This window comes from Lissotriton helveticus, chromosome 9 (genome assembly GCF_964261635.1).
Source record: "Lissotriton helveticus chromosome 9, aLisHel1.1, whole genome shotgun sequence".
Lineage (NCBI taxonomy): Eukaryota > Metazoa > Chordata > Amphibia > Caudata > Salamandridae > Lissotriton > Lissotriton helveticus.
The window spans coordinates 161,881,017-161,905,509 of NC_136070.1; the positions used below are offsets into that span (position 1 = coordinate 161,881,017).

The 24,493-nt window shown below is 41.0% G+C and overlaps 1 protein-coding gene across 6 annotated transcripts in view; it reads right to left on the reverse strand.

Annotated features, from left to right (window-relative positions):
* MDGA2 (MAM domain containing glycosylphosphatidylinositol anchor 2) overlaps positions 1-24,493 on the reverse strand; it is a 1,540,171-nt gene that overhangs the window by 278,067 nt on the left and 1,237,611 nt on the right. For all 6 annotated transcript variants that reach the window (XM_078659694.1, XM_078659693.1, XM_078659692.1 and 3 more), the window contains one exon: positions 4,352-4,500. In XM_078659694.1, coding sequence (XP_078515820.1) covers positions 4,352-4,500 — 149 coding nt within the window. The remainder of the gene's footprint in view (positions 1-4,351; positions 4,501-24,493) is intronic.

Sequence of the window (24,493 nt, forward strand, 5' to 3'; positions counted from 1 at the left end):
CCTACTGGGTCAATTATGTTTCTAGAGACTACCATCTCTCAGGGGCTTTGTCAATTTTTGAAATGAGAGAAGGGTCATGCAGCCCCCCTCCTGGGCTGTGTTTGGCCCCAGGGAAAACCACCTCAATGGGGTAGGCCTTATAATACCAAAGGAAGAGGGCCGTGCAGCCTCCCTCCTAGATCCATTAAGGACCTGCGGACTGCTATCCCCAGGGCCAACTCCCTATCAACCCGGGGTTCCCACCCCTAGGGCATAGCTGTTTGCCCTTGCTTGGTGGGAGCTTTGGCACCTCCCACAAAGAGAGAGAAAACATTAAGTCTGCTCCCAGTGGGCAGAAGCAGGAAAATTGCTCCTGCCAGCTGGAAGCCGACTTTTCCTCTGTTTTAAAACAGATGAAAGGATAGCTCCTGCACGCAGGGAGCAGCATGTTTGCTGCTGTCTGCATGCAGTAGTACTACTGGCTCCTGCTGGAGGCAGTGAGCCAGCAAGACCACAGGGGCATTGGGGCTCCCCCTGTGGTCCCCGACAGTGCACACTGGGTGCCCTTGGTAGGCTCCAGGGTACTCAGCACCATCTTCTTGGACTCAACAGGAAGCATTTGCAAATAAAAACATAGCAGGTACCCCAGTTAAAGCAACACATCTATAAAGGACAAATGATCCTAATTTCTTGAGCTTGGCAAAGAGAAAGCATTTAAAAATGGTCTAAAATCCTTGGTGGAGGTGAATGTATAGTTGATCTATCGGAGCACAATCTGTAGTGACTGTGATGAGTAGGTTAATTCATGTCCTTTCATGTTGCGAGCAGACTCCATGGTTATCCCTTTAAATGACTAAGAGTATGCAAATGTTCAACGTGAACATTTGCTCATTTAGCCCCACCCTGTCTACCTTAGTAGTATGGAAAATGTCTTCTTACCTTTTGCCAAAATGATGGACAGGTTCCCAAACGTACCCTCATCGCTTTTCTGGCAGCATTGGTGACACATTCTTGATGCCAAAAAATATGAGGACATCTCCATCAAACAAAGAAGCACCTATTTTACATAGTTAAGAGGAAGAAACCTTGTATGGTGGAGATTGATCGCTTTGCAGTCTCGTTGTTCTTCTCTTTAAGAGCATTCAAGTTAACACAGATTTCTGGATGAAGATGCACGTGGAACAATCACAATGCTGAAATTAAACACACACAAGATTGCTGGAGACACTTCCTCGTGTCCTTCACACAGCTGTAGTTTAGGATAAGCAGTAGGCATTTACACAATCAGGTAGCAGTTACTAATAAACCAGCAGAAAGTACTCCAGTTGGGTAGAAATATTGTGCAAAACCTGGACTCTTGTTGGATAAAGGGGCAGGTGAGTTTCCATTCTGATCTAGTCACTTACACAGCTACTGATACCCCAATGCTGACAGAACTCACAAAAGGTAACCGGATGGTGTATCTACACTACTCACAAGATATTCACTGTGAAAATGGGACAGATGCACACATGCGTGAAGACGAGAACCCTCACTCACCCTATGGTGATATGCTTCATTATTGGGTTCCCTCTTGCACACTGGGACCACACGTTACAGAGTGAGGGCTACAACTCTCCCACAGGAGAGGAGCCTGAGGTGTTTTGTATCATCCAATGTAGGATCAAGTGAGGGGAAGAGTGCAAAACTACTTCCTGGATGATGAAGTCAATCCTTTATTAGTGTCTCCAGTGGATAGATTAAAACAGCTAAGTGAAAAATAGGGATATGGATGTTCCCTATCAGGATCTGACCAACATGTTTCTGCCTAGATAGACCAACATATTCTTGCCATTCCTCAGGACCATACACTTTGTCACTTTCCTCTAAAAACATGAATAATTTATAGAACAATTACCATACTTTTACTGGTGTGGCATTGATCTGTGAAACCAGCTTGAAGTCCAGTCTACATTCAATTGGAGACTTCCAGTCTGCATCCACCTTCTTAGGTCATTTAGATAGCAGACCTCAGGTCTCTGGTTCTCCTATAGCCTGCCTCCTGTGTGCTAAAGGCTGAATTATTATTACACCCATCCTGATACTCAGACCCCCACTCACACACCCATTCAGCCGCTCTCACATCCACTTAGAGACCCACAAAGCCACTCAAACATACATTCAGTCACTCACACCCCTACTCACACACCGACAAAACCCCTCACACACCCATTCACACACCGATACAGTCACTCACATACTAGCTCATACATACCCATTCCCTATCACAGACCCATACAGCCATGCAAAGACCCACTAAACCACTCACACACACAGGTCCATACAGCCATACACACACCCAATCACAGACCTTACAGTCACTCACATGCCCATTCATAGACCAATCCAGCCACACACAAACCCACGCAAACACCCACACAGCCACATACAGGCCTATACAGGCACTCACACACCCATCAAAGCCTTCAAGTGGGGGCCAATGAGGCCTCATCTGACCAGCAGGAAGCTTCTTGACCATCTGTCCACAGGGGGCTCCCGTCCGCGGCCATCCACCTTGCGCAAATTGTGTAATTTCACACCTGGGTCCTTGACACCCATTGTTAATCTCAATTTAGAGCTGGTTTGTGGTTAGTCTGGCAGGACTACTCTTTTTCTATCTCCCCAACCACTACAATGCCGGGACTCCAAACAGCATGATACAGCCAATGTACAGTACCTGGACGTGAGCCCACAAGCTCCTTTTGGTGGACGTCCGCCTGCATGTTAAAGCGCTCGTTTGGAACAATCATGACATCCGCATTGGTAGGAACATGCTCAATTGTGGGGCAGATCCACACCCTTGCTCATCTGCTGTCCCGTGGCAAGGTTAAATGCTTTGTGGTATTGTAAGATAAATTTGGTCAGCTGTTTACCCAGCAGTGGCGCTGCATGCACTGAACCATTGCTTAATGAGTAAGCTTGGTCTGCAGCCCTGGTCCATCCCCCTATCCTAGTGCTCGTGTACCTCAACACATGTGGTCAGTTTTAGGGCATGATGTCTGGACTCTACAGTCTCCTGATTCGCCATCTCTATGCCCACATACAAACAGCAAGCCTCAGGGCAAACTGACAGGCCCTTCTGCAAGTATTACACTTGGACTGCGTGGAGCTTCAGGAGAACCTGGGAAGAGGGGTCCAGGAGGGCCAGATGAAGTTTAGCCTTTTTCAGATCCTCCAGGTTTAGCACTGGAAGCCGGCACAGGTCCACTACACAGGTCTAGTATCCCATTCTTCATGCTGGCGGTGTGACCATGTGCTTTGTGAGATAGTCTATATTTTATTAAAATGCTCCACCATCCGCCCCTTTTGGACTGTGGTGGGATCCAGGCTGAAGGAATCCCTGGACATGCCCTTGCCACTCCCTGGCCCACTGATCCCCCTACATGACTTGGCCAACCTCTCCCAGCTGGCACATCATGCTTGTCGTTCACCACTGCCCTTGCAGCAGCACAGATTTGCACCCTACAACACGGAATGCCTCTGCTACCCTGTGTCTGTCCCCTTCCTACCCATCTACTTACCCTCTCTGCCTGCCCTCACTGCTCACCCTCTCTTCCCCTGTCTCCCACAGCTTTCCTTTCCTTTATTTTCCTTTATTTTCCTTTCCCTTTTACTTTTCCCTTTTCCTTTCCCTTTCCCTTTCCCCTACTCTCCCTCTCTCTTTCGCCTCCTTGGACTCCACTCTTTTTCCCTCCCACCCCTGACCCCCCATGTTGTTCCCATACGGTTGGATTTGTTGCATCTCCTGTTGTTTGGTATGCATGAATTACATTTTGTATTTGATCCTCTCTTCTGTGCTCATGATGGATGAACATGACATAGTCACCGTTGTAACTTTTGGTATTCTTGGTATAAAAAAAAGAATCAGCCCACAAAAATACATTTCACTTTGGCCTCAGGTATATTACATATGTACATTGAATATGTTTATTTTTTTTTCGTAATTGTTAAAATCCATCACATGAATCGTAAACAAGGATGTCACAGTAATTCGTGTTCTTGTTTTTCTAGGCAATTCTAAACCAAGACTGTTTTCTTGATGGATGTCTGTCACAAAATCTTTCCATCAGATCTGGCCTGACGCTTCTGTAATCCCTCAGAGGAACACGTATTTCATCTCAGTCTTGGCAAACTACACATGTGTGAATTGGATTCAAGGGTCTCTAGGTGAGCCAAGGCGGCCTTCGCAGGAAAACAGCAAATCCTCAAGGAAAGCAAGCGCAAGCGTGAGTTTAACACGAAGATGTGAGAAAAACAGAAGCACAAGATACAGCCGCAGACACTGCTGTCAGAGCTAACGAGAAGCGAGCGGCAAGCCAATGTATGTGCTTACCTGCTTGATCCCCAGGCGGTAGGCCAGGATGCGGTCCACGGCGTCCGGGTTCATTTGCGTCCACTGCAGGCTGTACGAGTAAACACGGGGTCGGTTCTGCCACAGAGGGTTGGGGGTGTCATAGTAGAATTCAGGAGTGTATGCTTTCCCTACAGGAAACAAAACACAACATACAAAGGCGATTTAATGTTTCAGTATTTTGCGTGCTATACTTGTTCTTTACTGCTACGTTACTTTTATATCCTGCTAATATTTGTAAGCAAGTTTCTAATCTCATTCTGTATTTTTTTAAAGGGTGAATCTGTGACCTTTTTGACAGTGGAGCAGTAAACTGCAAATGCTGTTTGCAGCCTCTAAAAGCACAGATTTCCCTCACATTGCTTGCACCTGGGTTTTTGATCGTGGTATTCCCTCCCAAAAATACTCAGAAAAATGTGTGCAGAAAAGGATACAGGACAACATGTTTTTTTTTTTTTGCACAAATGTGAATTCCGAGCTGAAAAACGGGTCCGTGTTGTATGGCAGGTTTCATCACTGCGTTTATAATTCGGCTGCGAGTGTTTTCGTGTTGCTACAGACCCCCTACTCATGGGAGCACATGAAATAAATACACATTTCACTATTTCATGCATGTAATAACTATGAGCACTAAGGCTGAATATTTGATGACATAGACAGCATTACTGGATCTGGATACTTCTAATTTACTTGACCTCATGAGAGGTGGTAACCTGGAGTAATTGGTCAGCGGGGCCACACATCTAGCAGATCACACCCTAGACGGCATTTTTTCTAATAATCTACACCTTTCAGTAATTAAAACTCTGCCATTAGGTTGGTCTGATCATTCCTCGATTTTCTTTGAGCTCTCAATGCCGGACCGTAAAATGCAGAATCCATCCCTAAGCCACTCCAAGAATAGAGCTTGGAACAAGATAAAAGCGGAAGACCTAGTTCAAACACTGACCGATTACATCACTCCCATTCCTAGTAATTTAGATGATGCAACCAGATCATATACTAAATGGCTGGAAGCTGCGGGGAACAAGTTAGCCCCTCTAAAATGCTTTAGACATACCAGACAGCATCCCTCCGCCCATTGGTATTCGAAGGAGTTGAAGGACCAAAAGCTGGCCTGCAAACGCCTGGAGAAAATATGGAGGGGGGGTTATAAGGAAGATGATAACAAGGAATACAAAGCAATTCTGACAATGTACAAACAACTTCTTAAAAACACAAAACAAGAATTTTTTAGCAATAAAATCTCTTCAGCAAAAAACTCCCCTAAAGAACTTTTTGAAAAATGTTAAATCTTTGGCTCACCCTCAGACTCCTCCAATAGTGGCCAGTCAGGAGCTCTGTGGCAAAATCGCTCATAGTTTCTTTGACAAAGTCAACAATATTTTCCTTACATTTTCAGGATCATCAACTGACCACAATACCAGTCCAACTGAATGTTTCCAGGCTACCAGTCCTGATATATCAACTTTTAACCGTTTTGCCAAGTTAGAGGTAGCAGATACTCTCAAACTTTTGGACAAAGCTAAATCAGGCTCTCCAACGGATCCTTGTCCGTGCTCAATTGTAAAGATGGCAGCTAGGCCTGTTGCTACACAATTGACCGACATTATTAACAGCATTTATCAAGAGGGATATTTCGCCAAGGAATGGAAACATGCCTCCATCCTACCTCTCATAAAAAAAACTAATTTGGATGCTGGTGATCCCAACAACTTTAGACCTATTTCTAGGCTACCCCTTCCCGCAAAACTCATAGAAAGTCATTTGAATTCCCAAATCAATACATATTTACAGGACTCACAGGCCTTTGACCCAACCCAATATGGGTTTAGATAGGCCCACAGTACAGAAACTGCTCTCCTGAAGTCCACAGAAGAAATTAGAACTGTTCTGGACCAAGGGGGGAAAGACGTACTGATCATGCTGGATCTGTCTGCGGCTTTCGACGCGGTCCATCATACATTGTTGATGGACCTGCTGAACAAGCTAGGCATTAAAAACAATGCTTCTTAAATCATATCTCACTGATAGAATCCAAACTGTGGCATTAGATGGATTTGAAGCCAAATACTTCTCGCTGCCCTGTGGGGGGCCGCAGAGTTCAGCATAGAGCCCAACTTTGCTCAATGTATACGTGTCATCGTTAGCTCCTATAATTCAAAGCTTTGGGTTTGCAATAACCTCATTTGCGATGAAACCCAAATCGTTGTGACACTACTTCCCGGGAATTTACATGAAACCGCGACTAGGATGAAGGAATGTATGAAAGCTGTAGGAGACTGGATGTTCCAGAACTGTCTGAAGTTGAACTCCGGTAAAACGGAGGTTGTTCTCTTCGGAAATTACCCTACTTTCTGGACCCCTAGTAGCTGGCCAGATGAGATGGGACTATTACCTGTACCAATAAAAAAGGTCAAGAATCTGGAAATCTTGATTGATGATAAAATGAGTTTCAGGGACCAAATTAACCAGGTAGCCTTCTACACCTCATATATCCTCAAATCCTGAAAAAAGATCATGCCCTTGCTGCCCAAAGAAGCACAGCAAACTGTAGTCTCTGCCCTCATAATGTCTAAACTAGACTACTGTAATAGTCTATATCTTACGGTTCATAAAGGATCGATGAACAAGCTGCAACTGCTGGAAAATGCGGCAGCTAGACTTATAACAGCCACACCAAAATACAAATCCATCTCAGCCAAAATAAAACAACTTCATTGGCTCACGATCAGCAAACACACTCAATTTAAGTCGTTGTGCCTTGTTTTTAAGGCTCTTCATGGCATTGGCCCAGAGTTTTTACAACAACACTTTACCTGGTATATGCCTAAGAGAGTATTACGGTCAGCAGACCAAAAACTCATCAGTATCCCTCGAGTAAAAAAAGCTAATTGGGGCAGAAGTAGTTTCACGATCAATGCGGCTAAGTCGTGGAACTCCCTTACACTGAACATCAGAAATATTCCTCATCTTCTGCCTTTCAGAAAGGGATTAAAAATGTGGCTTTTCTCAAGATAACTGGATAACCTTACATCCAGCTCACAGTAGGTCTTCGGGTAACAGTTTGCGCTATACAAATGCAAATAACATTAATATTAACATTAACATTAACTATACTGAAAAAAGGCAGAATTCCTTAGGCAAATCCTACTAATAGCCAATTAATCCATGGATGGAGGTCTCAGAAGGACAGCAGTCGCATTCACAAAATGGCATAAATTAAGATATAAAAAATCAATCAGCTGCTAAACGTTTACATGTGTAGGTTGATGTATGATGTATGGGGTTAATGCTGGTGTAGTCATGAGTCATACCTGATGGTCGTAGATAGTGGTTTGACTCTACTGATGCTTTTCTGTGATATTTGTTTAATGTAGTGATTGTGAATTTGAGCAGTACAAAAACACTCTTCTGACGGCAGTGCTCCAATCTGGTGTACATTGTTTCGATTTCTCACACAGTTCATGGAATTAGGTCAAGTATGTTAGAAAAAGAATTGAATCATTAATTAATGAACATTGTCAGTCTGAACATTCTGCTGATCTAATTGGAAATTCCTAGGAATTCTGCAATTGCGTCATTTTATTCTCCAGCAGATTAACTAAACAAGTCAAAGGTCCAGTTCTTGGAAGTGACCACTCATCTTCTCAGCCCTGTAATTGGCTTGCTAACCTAGAGTTATCCGGAAAGCCAATAACTATTCGATCATCGTTGGCTCAGACCTCTCCTTCACCTCACAAATTAGAGCTAATTAGTTTAAGGGTGTTAACTTGCAACTTTCAGTGCTTTAAACATTATTCATTACCTTCAAACTTCTCATCCGATTGAATTAAGAAGATGCCTGACTATCGGGCAAGTCTGAAAGAAGCAAGTTACCAATCTACAAAGACTCCAAAACATAGCTGCTAAAATGTGCTTGCACTTACATAAATATGATCATGCCAAGCAGGCCCTCATGGCAGTCCACTGGTTCCAATTGCATGCATAAATTATATTAAATACATTCTGCATTATTCATGAGGCTCACTGCAGCAAATCCCCAACATATCTTCAAAAACAGACTTCAAGCTATATTGCCACCAGGAACCTTCACTCCACTTTACAACAAGTTCATCCAAAATGACAAAATTCCATCTCAATATCATACACTGCATTAGATTGGGAAACAAAATCTGCTCCTGCCCATTTGGTCAATCCACTCCACCCTTCTTGCAAGAGTGCAGTTAAAAGGATTCTTATACAAGTTTTGCTTTTGAGTGCAGTGCAAAGTGCTACATTTATCTCTTATTTTTCAAACGCTGCAAAGGTGTACCACAATATTGATTTGTATAACAGCACACAGGGCCCAGTGTAAACAATGGTTGACCAGAATACACGTTTGCGCTAGAACAAAAGAATATTTATTAACACAATGCATAAAGCAGCACTGTATTCAAATCAAAGTTGCTGCGCAGCTTCAAATGAAAGGGGGAGAGAAGAACAGTTCGATATCTACTGATATAGTGGTGTTGCTCCCTCTCCTAGAGATGGAACACTTAGTTAACTTGTGCTAATACAAGGAAGTAGGTGTTTGCGATGTCAAGTATAGCTTTTGCACTGGAAGGTTACCCTTCCAATAAGAAATACTTCGGGGGAAATATAGGGGAAATTTACTAACACTTTATTTTAGGTTTGAGTCATAAAAAGCGACACAAGCTTTGCGGAAACCATTATATGGTATTTACATCTCAAACAAATCTTGATTTCCATAAGAAAGTTGCCTGAAATAAAACAAAGAAGTGCTATGCACTACATTGTACTAATTTGTGTCAAGTTGCATTCCACGGCTGGTACATGGGTGTTTCTATGCAATCACCCATGGGTTTTGACTCTAATCCCTATCTACTAACATCAACAGACAGGGAATTGGGCCACAAATGTACACTTCCTCAAGGCAGGAGTGAAGTTTTATAAAAGCTTACTTTTCTCAAAATATTTCCCATTTTGAATGTGTTCTGGACTAAACAATATGCATACAAAGTGGAAAAAGTATTAAACTATGTCAAACCATAGTATTTTTCACCAGAAGGGTACCCTACCAGTACAAAACCTATGCTTGATATCACATATACAACCTTGTACCTTGGTGCAAAGGTGTGTTCATTGGCTCAAGGCAACCTTATTTGTACTAGAGCAGGGGGGAGAGAAACAACACCATCTTCTAGTACCTATGATGCAGTTCTGCTTGCTCCTTTTCACACAACGACGTGCATCAGATTTGGTTGTTGCACCTTATTGCATACAAATATAGTAAATGTGGTGCTATACTTTGACAAAGGTTAGCACATATCCCACTTTATAAGTGTGCTGCACAGTACAGCATACATGAAAAGTAGGAAAAGTTTAAAGAACAGAAAACCTTTCTCCAATGTAACTCCTGCCTTCAGGAGGCATATTTTTATGTAAATCCCTGTTGGTATACATGAATTGGATCAAAATTCAGGGGTAAATTCCTACCTCCTGTGTTTTGAATAGCCTTCTCTTCTGCCGGTCTGGTTCTTGCATTGATAGGTGGGCACTTCTCTAAGGAGTTTTACGATGAGAATAACATTGCTTAGGCAGTAGTTATTGGTAGACTCTATGATAGTTAAGTGCTCAATCCTTGTGTTTTGGATTTTTGACCTCTGTTAATGAGTTAGAAGACACTGCCAGGGATTCTTTGGTGCTTCTCTGCCTAGGACGATGGAGGTGTCAGATGCTTCTGACCACTAAGACTTTAAAGTCCTACAGTCATCTCTCAAGGATTCAGTATTGGCAGATTGATTTATGTCAGTATCCTTAGTTATGAGCAGTGCAGACTTGTGTGGCTCTCTTATGATTCACTTTACATCCTCAATGTAAATATTGTATGAGAGAATGGGGGATGGGTAAAGAAACATCTGCCAGGAGTGGATTAAGTTTACATTTCATATTTTGAGAATGAATGGTAAGAACGGAAGAAATCAGGGATCGGGCGGCGGTAGCGAGACAAGATGGTTGCCCACTAGAGCTTCTGCAAAGCATCAAGGAAACATATTTTGTGGAGAGATGCATTTTCGGCACAACGTGGCCGTTAAATCATGTGGAAAGGCATCAGAAGTTCCAGGGAGTGGCAAGATAGAATATTGGACCCCAAAACAGTCGAATTGCTACTGTTTTGCCTTTTCCTTGCCCTTCCCGGTGCACTCCGTATTTCGGATACCATTTTGTGAGCGTTGAAGCGAGTTTCTCCTCAGGAACCAGTAAACCTAAGGGGCTTTCCTTTTCTCCACCAAAAATGGGGGCTTAATGGTGATAAGTTGACTTCCTAAATTGGAGAACCTCACGTGTATCCTTATTTTCCTGCCCTCTCCATGGTTTTAAATTTGTATGAGAGAATGGGGGATGGGTAAAGAAACATCTGCCAGGAGTGGATTAAGTTTACATTTCATATTTTGAGAATGAATGGTAAGAACGGAAGAAATCAGGGATCGGGCGGAGGTAGCGAGACAAGATGGTTGCCCACTAGAGCTTCTGCAAAGCATCAAGTAAACATATTTTGTGGAGAGATGCATTTTCGGCACAACGTGGCCGTTAAATCATGTGGAAAGGCATCAGAAGTTCCAGGGAGTGGCAAGATAGATTATTGGACCCCAAAACAGTCGAATTGCTACTGTTTTGCCTTTTCCTTGCCCTTCCCGGTGCACTCCGTATTTCGGCTACCATTTTGTGAGCGCTGAAGCAAGTTTCTCCTCAGGAACCAGTAAACCTAAGGGGCTTTCCTTTTCTCCACCAAAAATGGGGGCTTAATGGTGATAAGTTGACTTCCTAAATTGGAGAACCTCACGTGTATCCTTATTTTCCTGCCCTCTCCATGGTTTTAATATTTTATGGGCAATTTTCAAGAACTTCATAACAGGTGCACTTCATGTGAATTGAAGAGCGTACTAGCTTTCATACTAGTTAGTCTGCTCTTAGGTTTTTTTCTTATAATATTTGTAACTGAATAAGTCTGTATTTATCGGACCACCTAGTTAACAGCCATGTATTTAGTACTGATTTCTTCTTGGTGGTTACTTGTGGACTATACAAGTTATCCTGTTGCTCTTTGGCTAATAAAAACATGGAGTATGCACACTCAACTAAATCTCAGTCTTCTTTCAATTCTAATGACAATGGTTGCAAAGATTCTAGAGGCAATGTTAATAAAAGGGTTAAAAAAGACCCCTCCTCTCCGAACAAATCACCTGTGCCTTTGAGACTAGAGGATATTATGGATGAGCTGAGAAACATAAGACCTTTTAAGGCTGACACTACTGTGACGCTTCAAAGAAATTAGTAAAAGTGGTCTCATTTTGACTTACAGAGGTGGAACAATGGATCAGTGATGCTTTGGATGTTATAGCTAACTGGATATTTGATCTAAAGATGTCACTCAGCTCAAGAAGTTATCAGAAGATTTGGAGAATCAAAACAGATGCAATAATGTATAAATATATGGCATCCTGGAGGGTTCTGAGGCCTTTGACATGATCAATTTTCCTGTAGATGCATATACCAAAAATGGTGGGTTTGCCAAAACCTCCGGATCTCAATACCCAGTGGGCACACAGGATTGGTCCTCTCAACGTATCAACCTCGAACAGACCACGAGGGATTATTGCCTATTTTCTTCAGCACTCTGGTTTAATGATAATTCTTACAGCAGCCAAACAACTTTAACAAATGTTATGGTCTGGTCAGAAGATCTTCTTTAGTCAAGATGTTTCAAAGACTACTACTAACTGCCAAAAGGAGTTTTTAGATCTCAGACCTACGCTTCGATCCATGAACGTTCGTTATGGTCTTATTCATCCTTGTTTGTTAAAAGTTACAAATAAAGACAGACCAATTCCTTTTGAGGACCCTGAAGAGCACAATAAATGTATACATGTGCACATAGGAGAAGATATGGAACTTATTAAATGTTCGCCATCTGTTGTATAACAGGCGGTCTTTCTCTGTTTCTCTTTACAGGTCCCTATCCCCCCTGTTTTGATGAAGATGTCTCTGTTCCAACTGTCCATGTATTCCAATGTCTACGTTTTGTTAAGCTGCGCTGTCTCCTTAGTGTATGGTAAGTCCTTATGGTGCTGTGTTAATTATGTTTTCATCTCTTTTACATTGTCCTTCCACTTCTTGTTGATATCATATTTACTTACTCTCTGTGTTTCTTTTTACAGCAGTGTCTGTTTTTCTCATTCCCTCCCTTTTTAATATTATTACCTCTTCCGTTCTTTACTTTAATGGCTGAAGCCCTTTTCATATATATATATATACCAGGGGAGCCCGAGTTCTCCCCCTGCTCCTTTCATCTCTTCATTACCTTTACTTTGGCTTTTCTTTTCAACCTCTTTTGATTATTTTATTCATTGTTATGCAGTGAACGCTCTTAAACACAAAATTGATCTTTTGGTTGTCTATCTATTTCTCCCTGGCTTCGTATGGATGGATAAGCATCTTTATTATTTTGACTTTTCTTCTATTTCTTACCTTAAATATTTCCTTATACTCTTTTTCAATACAGCCACTCTTTTTTTTGGTAGTCATGTGTACTCTGACTTGGACTATTTTGCATCAGAAATGTTGTGGTTGGTTCAGTTATTCAATTATTTCTGATTTCTTATGTGCTTTTTAATAGCTCTTAATATGTCCCCTCGATGAGTGGTTTACATATTGTCTCATGGAACGTTAAGGGCATTCGTAACTCAGTCAAAAAGCTGAGTGCTGTCTCACCAATCAAAACTGAAATGCCAAGTAGGTTTATTACAAGAAACGCATCTTAAGGAGCAAGATGTAATCTCTTTGCATCGACAATGGGTTGGGAGTATTTTTTGCTCCCCATCCGTGAATAATAAGAAGGGTGTTAAAATATTATTTCATGAATCGCTTTGCATTCATTTGCTGAATTAAGTTAAAGATGACAATGGTAGATGGCTTTTGTTAAACATCAAGGTAAATGATGCACAGTTCTCTATTTGCAATGTGTATGGTACTAATAGTATAGTTTTAGTATTTTAGAGAAAAAAAATCCATTCTCCTTTCTTCCCATGCGTCAGAGAATCTCATAGTGGGTGGTGATTGCAATCAGATTATGGATCATCTTTTAGACGGAAAACCTCAAACCAAGTCTATTCCAAACAAAATGCATAAGGCTTTTCATAAAACCATTTCTTCTAGGGGGTTGATAGATGTTTGGAGAACTTTACACCTTGATGTTTTAGAGTTCTCTTTTTTCTCTCCCATTCACCGATCCCATTCCAGAATAGATTACATATTTTTCACACAATCTACACTTTAATCGTTGACACCTGCTGGGATAGGTTCAATAATCATTGAAGATCACGCTCCAGTCATTTTAAATCTGGATTATCCTCACCCACTTCACAAAGATGGAGATTTTTATAATGCACTTTTGCTCGACAACCAATTTACAGAGCAATTTACGTTATTTTTACAAGAATTTTTCGAGAAAAGTCTTCTCTCAGACACAGAGATGAATTTTATTTGGGATGCATTTAAAGCTACTGCCAGGGAGTTTATAATAAATTTTGTTGCAAATAAAAAGAGGAAGGCACTCAAAGATTCAACACTACTCTTATAACAAATTAACACTTTAGAACATGACTACTTTTCCTCAAATCACAAGGATACGTTTCCTAAACTTATTAAGGCTAAAATGCAATATAATAGCCAGTCCTGGGATAATGCTTGCGGTAATTTGTTTGAGTTTAATGCTAAAATGTATAGTCGGTGGAATAAGGCTGCTAAATCTCTAGCTAACTATCTTAAATTTAAAAAGTCCAATGTTGTTACTATAACAGCTAATGCTGGGGTCAGGCATGTTAGTGACTAAAACTATTAGAGAGCTTCACAGAATATTACACTAATTTATTTACTCTTGAGTACTTCCCTTCAACTGATCAGTTAGATGCTTATTTTCAATCCATTTCTAAATCCCCAGAAAACACTGTTTACTTGTCCTCCCTTGATAGTCCAATTTCGGAGCAAGAACTTTCAAATGCCATTAACCACCTTACAAAAGATAAAACCCTGGGCCTGATGGCTTTTCTGTGTGTTTTGTTCTTTATTTCAAGCAACTGTTGGATCCTAAGATGTTGCTTCTTATTACTCATTTTTTGAATACAGGAAGCACACAAGGTTCTTTTACTCAGGCCATGCTTTGTCTGAAGCCCAAGAAGGGCAAGGATCTCTCTCAATGTAGTAACTACAGGCCTAGCTCACTGATTAACACAGAATGTAAGATTTTTGACAAATTATTGGCACTCCATAATAATCAAGTCGTCCCTGATTTAGTTGATATACATAAATTGGGGTTTGTGAGGAGACATTCTATCATGGATAATTCTAGAGCTTTCCTCAATATAATTCATTTGGCTTCCAAGATTAACTCTCCTGCGGCTGCCATAACTCTGGATGCTGAAAAGGCATGCGATTGAGTGAAATGGGAGTTCATTTTCAGAGCACTGAAATAGCACAGCTTCAGTCCTCCTATCCTTCAATATATTCAGTTGTTATATTCTGAACCCTCCACTTCTATTTGGGTCAACGGTCATCAATCCAATTATTTTCCCTCTACAGGGGTCTAGACAAGGTTGCCCCTTATCTACACTTTTATTTCTTTTAGCTTTAGAACCCTTTTTTGGAAAAAAATTGCCATTCTTCAAAGTTTACAGACTTTCAATTTAATAACATATACATTAAATTTACAGTATATGCGCATTAAATTTTATTAATTCTATCTAATCCAAACGTGACTGTACCTGCATAGTTTCTGGGTCCTGCCCCTAAATAAATATTGCCTCCCAGATATGTTTACGGATACATGGTTTACATGGAATTCTAAAAGTATTAAGTGTTTAGGTATCCTATATACAAATAATATTAAAGAAACCATTAAAATTAACCTTAATGAAATCATCACAAAAATCAGGTGTGAATGGAGGGTTTGTCCTCATCATTGTTGTCCTTGTGGGATAGATTAGCAACGATTAAAATGATGGTGCTACCAATGATTAATTGCTACTTGTCCATGCTACCAGTTACCCTCCTACTCTCTTTTTTAAAACCATTACCCGTTCCTTGATCAAATTCTTGTGGAACAAATGCAAGCCTAGAATTTCAATAAACAATCCTCAATAATTCAAAGACACTGGAGAAGTTCATTTTCCTAATCTTAGGCATTACTTGGAGTCAGTTGGAGCAGTCCCAATGTACACCATTTTCTTTAAATGCTGCAGTTCATATCTCTCAACTCGCCATACATTTTTCTCTCCTATACTCACCCATTCCATAGCTGTTGCTAAACCTTTAATTACTTTCCTCTAATTCCCATATAGATATTATTTCACAAACTCCTATTTTGTACAATAAGTACATAAAACGAAATAATTGAATTCCTTCATGGAAAGAATGGATTGATAAAGGAATTATAACCATTGGCTATATTCTTACTGATGGATCTCTTATGGACTTTTCTGTGATTCAGAAAAAATATATATGACATATGCTCTCAACACGCCACTCATTATCTACATCCCAAGCCTCCTCTTCTTCTTTTCCTCTCTCAGGACTCCTCTTCTGTCCCACAAAATCAGCCTCCCTCTCTCACATTGGATCTCTCCTCTCATGTGAAAGCATCTGGTATTTACAGAATTTTGTCTTGTCCTACCGATTTGAGAACAAAATCCAAGGTGGAGCTCTTGTGAGATAGGGATCTTCTCCAGGAGCTATCTCTCCAGACATGGGCCTACGTATGGATTAAGATTCATACCTCCTCTTGCCCAGAAAGTACAACACAAAGCTTTTATTTTTTTTATAATAGGCTATTCCTGACTCCTGAGGATCTTCATAAGTTCAAGTTGACTAATAATGCAAAATGCTAGTCTTGTTCTCATGATAAAAGTGACTTTTTACACATGTTTTTTCTTTGCCCTTAAGTTAAATAGCTTTGGCTGCACATATGGAAGAAGATGAATGAAATTTTGTGTATGACTTTCTCTTATGATATTTTGCACATTTTTTTAGGAGGCTCTTCTCCCGTATGGTGCTCTCAGTGTATGGGACGAAACTTTATTGATCTGACGATTGGTATTGCCCTACAGATTATCACTACAAATTGGAAAGACACCATTAAACTTACGTTTACTGGTTGGTAGAAACTTTTATGTCATCTTCATAGACTGGACCGTGCACATGCTACCTCTATTCCTTTAATGATTAAAAAAGATTTATTGTGGCCATGACTTACGTCATTCTTATCCAGGCAAGCTGTTCAATCCACATCCAATGTTAAAAGTTATGAATCCCCAAGAATGTTGATAAAATCAAAAGGTTAATACCATTATTACTGCAATGCTATAATTCTTATTATATGCTTTTCTTCTTTTTCTTTCCCCTCCTTTCTTCTCTTCCTCTTCTTGTTCTCTCTTTATCTTTACTTTATAAAAAATCTTTAAAATACATTTCGTTTTGTAAAGTGTCTATATATTCCAACTCAAGTTATGTGGTTTTTAGTCCACTAGTTTATGGGTTATTCATTTTGTTTCTTGTTTTCATCTCTGATATCTATGCTTTTTGGGTTTATGGAACTGATGTGTTTATATTTCATTCTTACATTCATCTCACTTGCATTGAATTGTTTGAGTATTATGTGTATATTTTGTATTTGTTTATCTATGTAATCTTAAAAAGCATTCTAAACAAAGACAATAAAAGAACGGACGAACTCCAGAGAACTTGTGACTTTGAATGGTGTCTTAGAACATTTATTTCAGATGATGTTGCAGCCCTAGTTGTCAATGGCGGTTCTCAGATGATATATGGAAAGATTTTAGGTAAGGACTACTTCTGTTGAACAAACCAGATTTCAGTCCACAGAGCAGTCGTGAGCCTCACAGGTGGCCATGATGTCAGAGATGGAGTGTGAAATGCAAAAAAGACTGTGGGAATACCCACAGTCAGGGCAGTGCACAGCTAATGGACAAAAATGTCTCAAGTCAAACTGATTGAGTTCTAGTGTAAACAAGTATTCAAAAATGGGGTGTGCATCTACACGATCTTTTTGCAGAGATGGAGTGGGGGCATTGTTAAGGGCTATAGTCATCCAATATTATATTGTGCGCTGTAGGGATCTTTAAGCAAAGTTGTGATGAATGCTGTCTTTGAGGTTACTGTATCTACTTTATGAAATCTTAGTCAAATAGGCAATATTTCAGCAGAGATTTTATTAAGATTTTGTATGGTCTGGGTAGTCTCTTTTCTGGCAAAATTTGAGATTTTCTCAATAATTTCTTCTTTGATGTTTGCTTCTGTTTCCTTCTATATTAGAATTGAGTCAGCATACATTTTGGGAGTGCAGTTTGTTATGTCTCTATGAAAGAAAAATGTTTCTCGATAGTGCAGGCACCAGGCAGCCTTCATACAACGTTTTAAACTGGTCATATGTTCATTTACATGAACATATGATGTTAAAGCATTACTGTCTTTGCATGGGCAATACCATGAGCCTTTGAATAAACAATGCAAAATGTATCTTTAGGAAATTACGTACGAACTGGAATTATACACAGCGTGCATGCTCTGTCTGTACACATGACAAAGAAACACTATGAACACTAAAACCCAGAAAATCCCAGCTGCAGCAAAAAGCAAATCACAGAAAAAAAGCATTCTGAATAAAAACTGACAAAGGGGGGATTGGTGGTTCCTTTCCTGCATTGTTCTATTTGTTCCCTAAACAGTGTGCCTAATGTAAGGCGGATCATAAAAATCAAATAATAAAACAATAAAAATATCATAGATTGAGCATGTATCTCTTCTGCTAAAATGGGTGTGTTTGCGGCAGCAGAGATGTGTGCTTACAAGCTATCTTGGCAGTAATGCAGAAATATAGATCCAAGGTTAAAGGTCCCTCAAATTGTTTAGATTCGTATCTGGTTTATCAGTATGTGTCACCGCTGTTACCCATTTTTTTCCTGATGTCTCATTTTCTTTGGCAGCAGCGGCCCATGACAAAATAACCTTGTGGCGACCTTTCAAAATGTAATACAATATTGCCATCAAGAATCCCTGATATACTTTTGCTTCAAATGTTTAAGGTAGATTGATGAAATGTTGTGTTCTTTCACTGGAAGAAAAGCAGCTGCAACATTGCTATATGATCAATGCACTAATTCTAGGAGATGGGGCACGAGGCAATAACATAGAGGGCGCCGTCCACTACCAAACAAGCCTAAATATGAGGCGCAATTGTGATTTGCGATATAATGAATAATTTATAGGCACCGTTTACCTATCCAGTTGTAGGCCGAAAGAGATCATGAAGTTAAGCAAGGGAAAACAGCTAGTAAGCGAAGTTACAGAGCAGATTTATTAAAGCAACTATAAATGTAGGAGGGTTGTTGCGATGAATATTGTTTTGCATTATTTGTATTTTCCTGTAACCCAACTTTTGAAATATTGAAATATTACGGTGTATATGGCGTTGCTTTCATTGTATTTTCTCACCTTAGAACCCCTTATTTTAATAAAAACACTTTATTTGTTCTGATTTGCAACTTCAATGGCACATACAATTGTTTGACTTCAACATTATTCTAGATCTTCAGCACCACAACTCCCCACCCCCTGACCATACGTCCTTGTTTTGTAAATATGAACCGACATTCAACAATATCAAAGTGTATACTAAAGAGATCTTGGGTGAAAATATTATTGACATAGATCCCATGTGTAAGGAACTTTCCTATTAAAATTGTAATGTGTGTTAGTACCTTGAAAGGTATCATTTAGAAATACCACTATACATTCCAAGATGGCCGCCATGTTTTTACTACCAACTGAGCTGTGATGCAAAATAATGTTGTCCTCTTTCTATTATTTTATTTATTTATTTATGGTATTTATAAAGCGCTCTGCAACCCTACGGGCATCCTGGCGCTGTGAAAGTGTAACTGAAACAAATGTGCATCATGGGTAGAATGGGGGGGGTGATCAGTTTACTTCTGGGGCAGTTAAACTTTAGGGAAGAGCCATGTCTTTACCTTTTTTCGAAAAGGCATCAGTTTGCTTGTTTTCCTAATTGCAATAGGGAGGCTATTCCAGAGATGGGCTGCCGCTATACTAAAGGCTCTGCCACCATGAGTGGCTTTCCTGATCCTAGGTATGCTGATGAGGTTAGTGGAAGAGGATCGGAGGGTCCGTGTGGGCTCATACCATTTAAATTTGTTTTGTAATGGTATAGGACCCAGCCCATGCACTGCCTTGAAGACAGTGCATAGAGATTTGAAGAGGATCCTCTGATGCACGGGCAGCCAGTGTAGCTCAGCCAAAGCAAGAGTAGTGGAGGATCTTCATCCTCGGGAAAGTGCCATTTTCGCTGCTGCCGCCTGGATGCTCTGAAGTCTGGAAATCAAGTAAGCAGGAGATTCCAGTAGCAGAGCGTTACAATAATCCAGGCGGCTGAGAATAGTGCTCCTGACTACGGTGGCTCTAGTCTGTGCTGGGAGGAGAGGCAGCAGCTTTCGAAGGCCTCGCATTAAGGCAAAGCAGCTGCTCACCTGCTTGTTGACGTTGGTCTCTAGACTCAGGCTGTCATTAAAGCTGACCCCTAGGTTCCGTACTGTTTTTACTGGAGTCAGTGACTCACCTGACTCCAGAGGCCAAAAGTCAACAGGCAGGCTTCTGGCGATTCTGCCTACTTTGCAGTGCATTATCTCGGTTTTACCACTGTTGAACTGTAGTGAATTACTATTTAGCCAAGATGCCATTTCCAGCATGCAGGTGTGGAAGGTCTCGAGTGATTCTGCATGAGCACCATCAAGAGAAATCATCAGCTGCGTGTCATCCGCATAGTTGATCACGCTAATGCCGTGAGCCTTGATGATGCCCATCAGGGGTTGCATGTAAACATTAAAAAGGATCGGACTGATCGCAGACCCCTGTGGAACCCCATGTGGAACTATAGCAAACTCAGACTGGTATGGAGGGAGTGCCACTGCCTGCCATCTATCCGTCAGGTAAGAGCGGAACCAATCGAGCGCAACTCCCTCAACTCCAAAGCTTTTCAGCCTTGTCAGCAGGATGTCGTGACTCACCGTATCGAATGCGACGGACAGGTCCAGCAAAATTAAGATTGCTGATTCTCCCCTGTCCGCTCTCATTCGCAGGTTGTCCAGGACCATCAGCAGAGCTGACTCGGTCCCATGGGCTAGTCTGAAACCGAATTGCTCCTCTTCAAGGATGTTGTTGGTTTCTAGGAAGAGGGACAACGATCTGCTGAACAGCCGTTCCATGATCTTAATTGGTACGGCAGGAGCGATATAGGTCAATAGTTCTTATGGCAACTGGGGTCCAAATTTGATTTTTTCAGCAGGGGGGTGACAACTGCCAGTTTCCATTCTTTCAGTACAATACCTGTGTCGAGGGATTGATTGCATAGCTGACGAAGTACTGGAAAGAGTTCAGCCCCAAACTCCTTTACTATTTTGTGAGGTAGAGGGTCCAGTGGGGATCCAGATGTTATGTTGAGGGCTGTTTGCGCAAACTCTTGTTCTGCCGGAGTCTCAAATTTATCCACAATAGCCTTTGGCATGGGGTGTCCCTCCATTCCTTCGCTCTTCTTCCCATTCTCCATGCTGCTTTTGTGCTACACTAGGGAAGTGGGGGCATCCTTCATACTCTCTATTATCTTGGTAAGTTTTTTCCTGGAAGAAGGAGGCCAAACCGTCACATAATTCTTGTGAGGGCTTGATATTGCTATTAGCGCACTCAGGATGGGACAGATCTTTTACTATCCTAAAGATGTCACGTGACTTATTGGAACTTTTTAGGATTAGATCTGCAAAGTAGTTTGCTTTGGCTGTGGCAATCTCTTTCTTATATTGAGTTATTGTCTGCCTCCAGAGTAGTTTATCCTGCTCTATATAGTTTTTCCTCCAATACCTTTCCGCCTTTTTGCAGACGTTTTTCAGATCTTTCAGTGTTTCCGTGTACCAGGGCGCGGATGGGTTGCCTCTTTTTCTGATTACTTTCAGCGGTGCAATATGATCAAGTTATAACCATGTTTTCAATGAGAAAGGTGTGTATTTAAACAAAGCATTAGGTTTTGCCCATCATCGTGAACAAGGCCATGAATTATGTCCGGAAAGCGTGGATGATTTCACTCGAACAATAAAAATGAGCGAAGGACTTGCACAGCGATTGTTCTAATTCTATTCGATGGTGAACTCTGTGGCGTGCAAACAGGTAGGGCGCTGTCTGTACCTCCCAGCGTAAGTATGAACTAATACAAAGCTCCCCCGTTAGGCAGGAGACACCCTGTTGCACAGCATCTCAAGGATGACAAAATGTCTTTTCCCTTAATCCATTAATTCTTCCTCATGATGGGGTTCCAAAGTATATTTATTGTTTCATCAAAATTTCCACAGAACCAAAATTCAGGTGTATGTCAACCAACATTATAATCCAGTATAAATCCTTCCCCAATGCATTTCGGGCCGATTTGCTAGCCCTTCCTCAGGGGACAACTCTACAAAAAAGGAAATACATCTCCATATCACTTTGGACGTAAAGTGCAGTTTTCAAGCATAATCATCAATTACATTTCATTCATGCCATTGATTAAATTACTGTGAATCATAGCTCCAGTGCCTAAACAAACACTAAAGTGTCAATTAAGTGTGAGACATGTCCAGTAGTGCAATAGGTTACCCGGTGAAATAATATCAAAGATGTGTTTTCACAAACGAGTTAAAAACTACTTAAAAACGTGATTCTCCGCATGCCTCCAGTGTCAAACCTCATGCCCCCGTCACCGATTTGTGCACTTAAATCAAGCCCCTGATTCAACCACATTCTAAACGTGAGACCGATACTCACGAACTATTGCAACGAGCTGCAGCGCGGTGTCTGTAAAATAACAGCACAGCGCATATAAACATTACTGCATCACGCTCGTGGGCTCATGTGTTAACACATTCTCCAGAACGGAGTACTCACTAGGTGATGATGGTGGAAACCAGCATGATCGTCTCTATGTCGGGAACCCCAGGAATAAACCCGGGTCATGGCGTTTTAACCGCGTTGTGTTAGTGTACCAAACAGTGAGAACGGACTACAAAATGCGAAAATCAACAAAAAACGTAGCGGCCATCTTGAGTGAGTGAATGAACATGCAAACAAAAACTAAAAAAGTGTTATCAAAAAAACGACCATTATAGCGCATGGATAAGCTACATATTCACAAGACATATAAGCATGCGTAGAAAGCTGATTATTCAAAATTACAGATAGCACAAAAACTCTATCCGGTCATTGAGACCGTGTGGCTGCATCGATGCCATATAGCGGATCCAGAAATTTTCTCTTTTAAGCAATGTCTGTTTGTTGTTGTGAGTAGGAGTGATTTGTTCTAATATCACATATTTCAGTTGAGCTACAGAATGTTGGTGTTCAGCGAAGTGTGTGGCAACTGTGGATTTCAAATTGCCTGTTCTTATGTTGCTCTTCTGTTCGAGTAATCGAATCCTGATCTTCCTTTCAGTGTGACCAATATAACATTTGCCACATGGGCACTTGAGCATATAGATTACATTGCTTGAATTGCAAGTGGCATTCACTCTTAATTTCACTGGATGTCCCTTCATAGGGTGGCTGATGGTGTTTCCTGGAATGCAATTGTTGCAGTTACTGCAATTATAACAAGGACGTAGACCTCTGTATGTGGTTGGTTCACTGTCTTTAATGGATGCCTTCAACATCTCTTTCAAGTTGCGGCCCCTGGTATATGCAAACATCGGCGGTTGGTCGAAAATACCTCGAAAGTCTGGTTCAAAACTCAGTAGTGACCAATGTTTAAGAATTATGTTTTTGTAACTGTTACTCAGAATACTGTATTTCGACACCACCACCATTCTGGTGTTCACTGGCTTCACTGTGGTTTGTAACAATTCCTCCCGTTTCATAACTCCAACTTGGTTGACTGCTGTGGCCAAAGTCTCTTGAGGGTACCCCCGATCTCTGAATCTTTCCACCATGTTGTTAACTTCCTGTTGGCAGGTACTCTCCGAAGATACTATGCGTTTCACTCGCATTAGTTGAGACAAAGGTAAGTTACGTTTTAACCCCGGTCTATGAAAACTTTGGTAGTGCAACAGTGAGTTCCTGTCTGTGGGTTTCCGAAAAATCGTTGTATTCCAGATGTTGTCATCACATTGTATTTCCACATCCAAAAAATGTATACGTCTTCTATCCATGTTCCAAGTGAATTGAATTCGCTCGTTGATCTCATTCCATGTTGTTAAAAATTCAGCCAATTCCAACTCAGTTCCTTTCCACAGGATAAAAATATCATCAATGAATCTCAAGAAGATTTTCCCATGTTTAAGCCATATGTTCTGATTCAGGATGTGCGTCTCTTCGAACGCTTTCATCACAATGTTCGCATAGGACGGCGCGGCACAATTTCCCATGGCAGTCCCGTTTAATTGGTGGAACCACTGATCAAATACCGTAAAATAACTGTGAAAAAGTGTGAACACCATCAATTCAATCAACAGTATTTTCATGTCTTGGTCCAAGTTTGAGTTTAACAACTCATGTTCGATCGCTGTGATCCCCATATCAAGCGGTATAGATGTATAAAGTGAACACACGTCCACAGTGCACATCAATAAGTTCTCATCTCTCGATGTTCTGATCACTTCCTCCAATTTCAAGAGGAAATCTGTTGTGTCTTTAATATGTGATCTGGTGTTCAGCACAAAGGGTTGGAGATGTCTGTCCAAAAACTTGCCCGTATGTTCATGGATAGAACCTTTGGTGGATACTATCGGTCTGAACGGTGGTCTCGTTGGATGCTTGTGCATCTTGGGCAGCATGTACAAAGTCGGTGGTTTAGGGTTCTCAGGTGTGAGGTAACGTCTTGTCCGATCATTAATGGTTCCATTCTCAAACGCCTTTTTGATGATATCCAACAGTATCACCATGAATTCATTGGTTGGATCAGCTCCCAATGGGGCATAGGTGTTGATATCACTAGTGTGAGCCAATACTTCTTCCTGA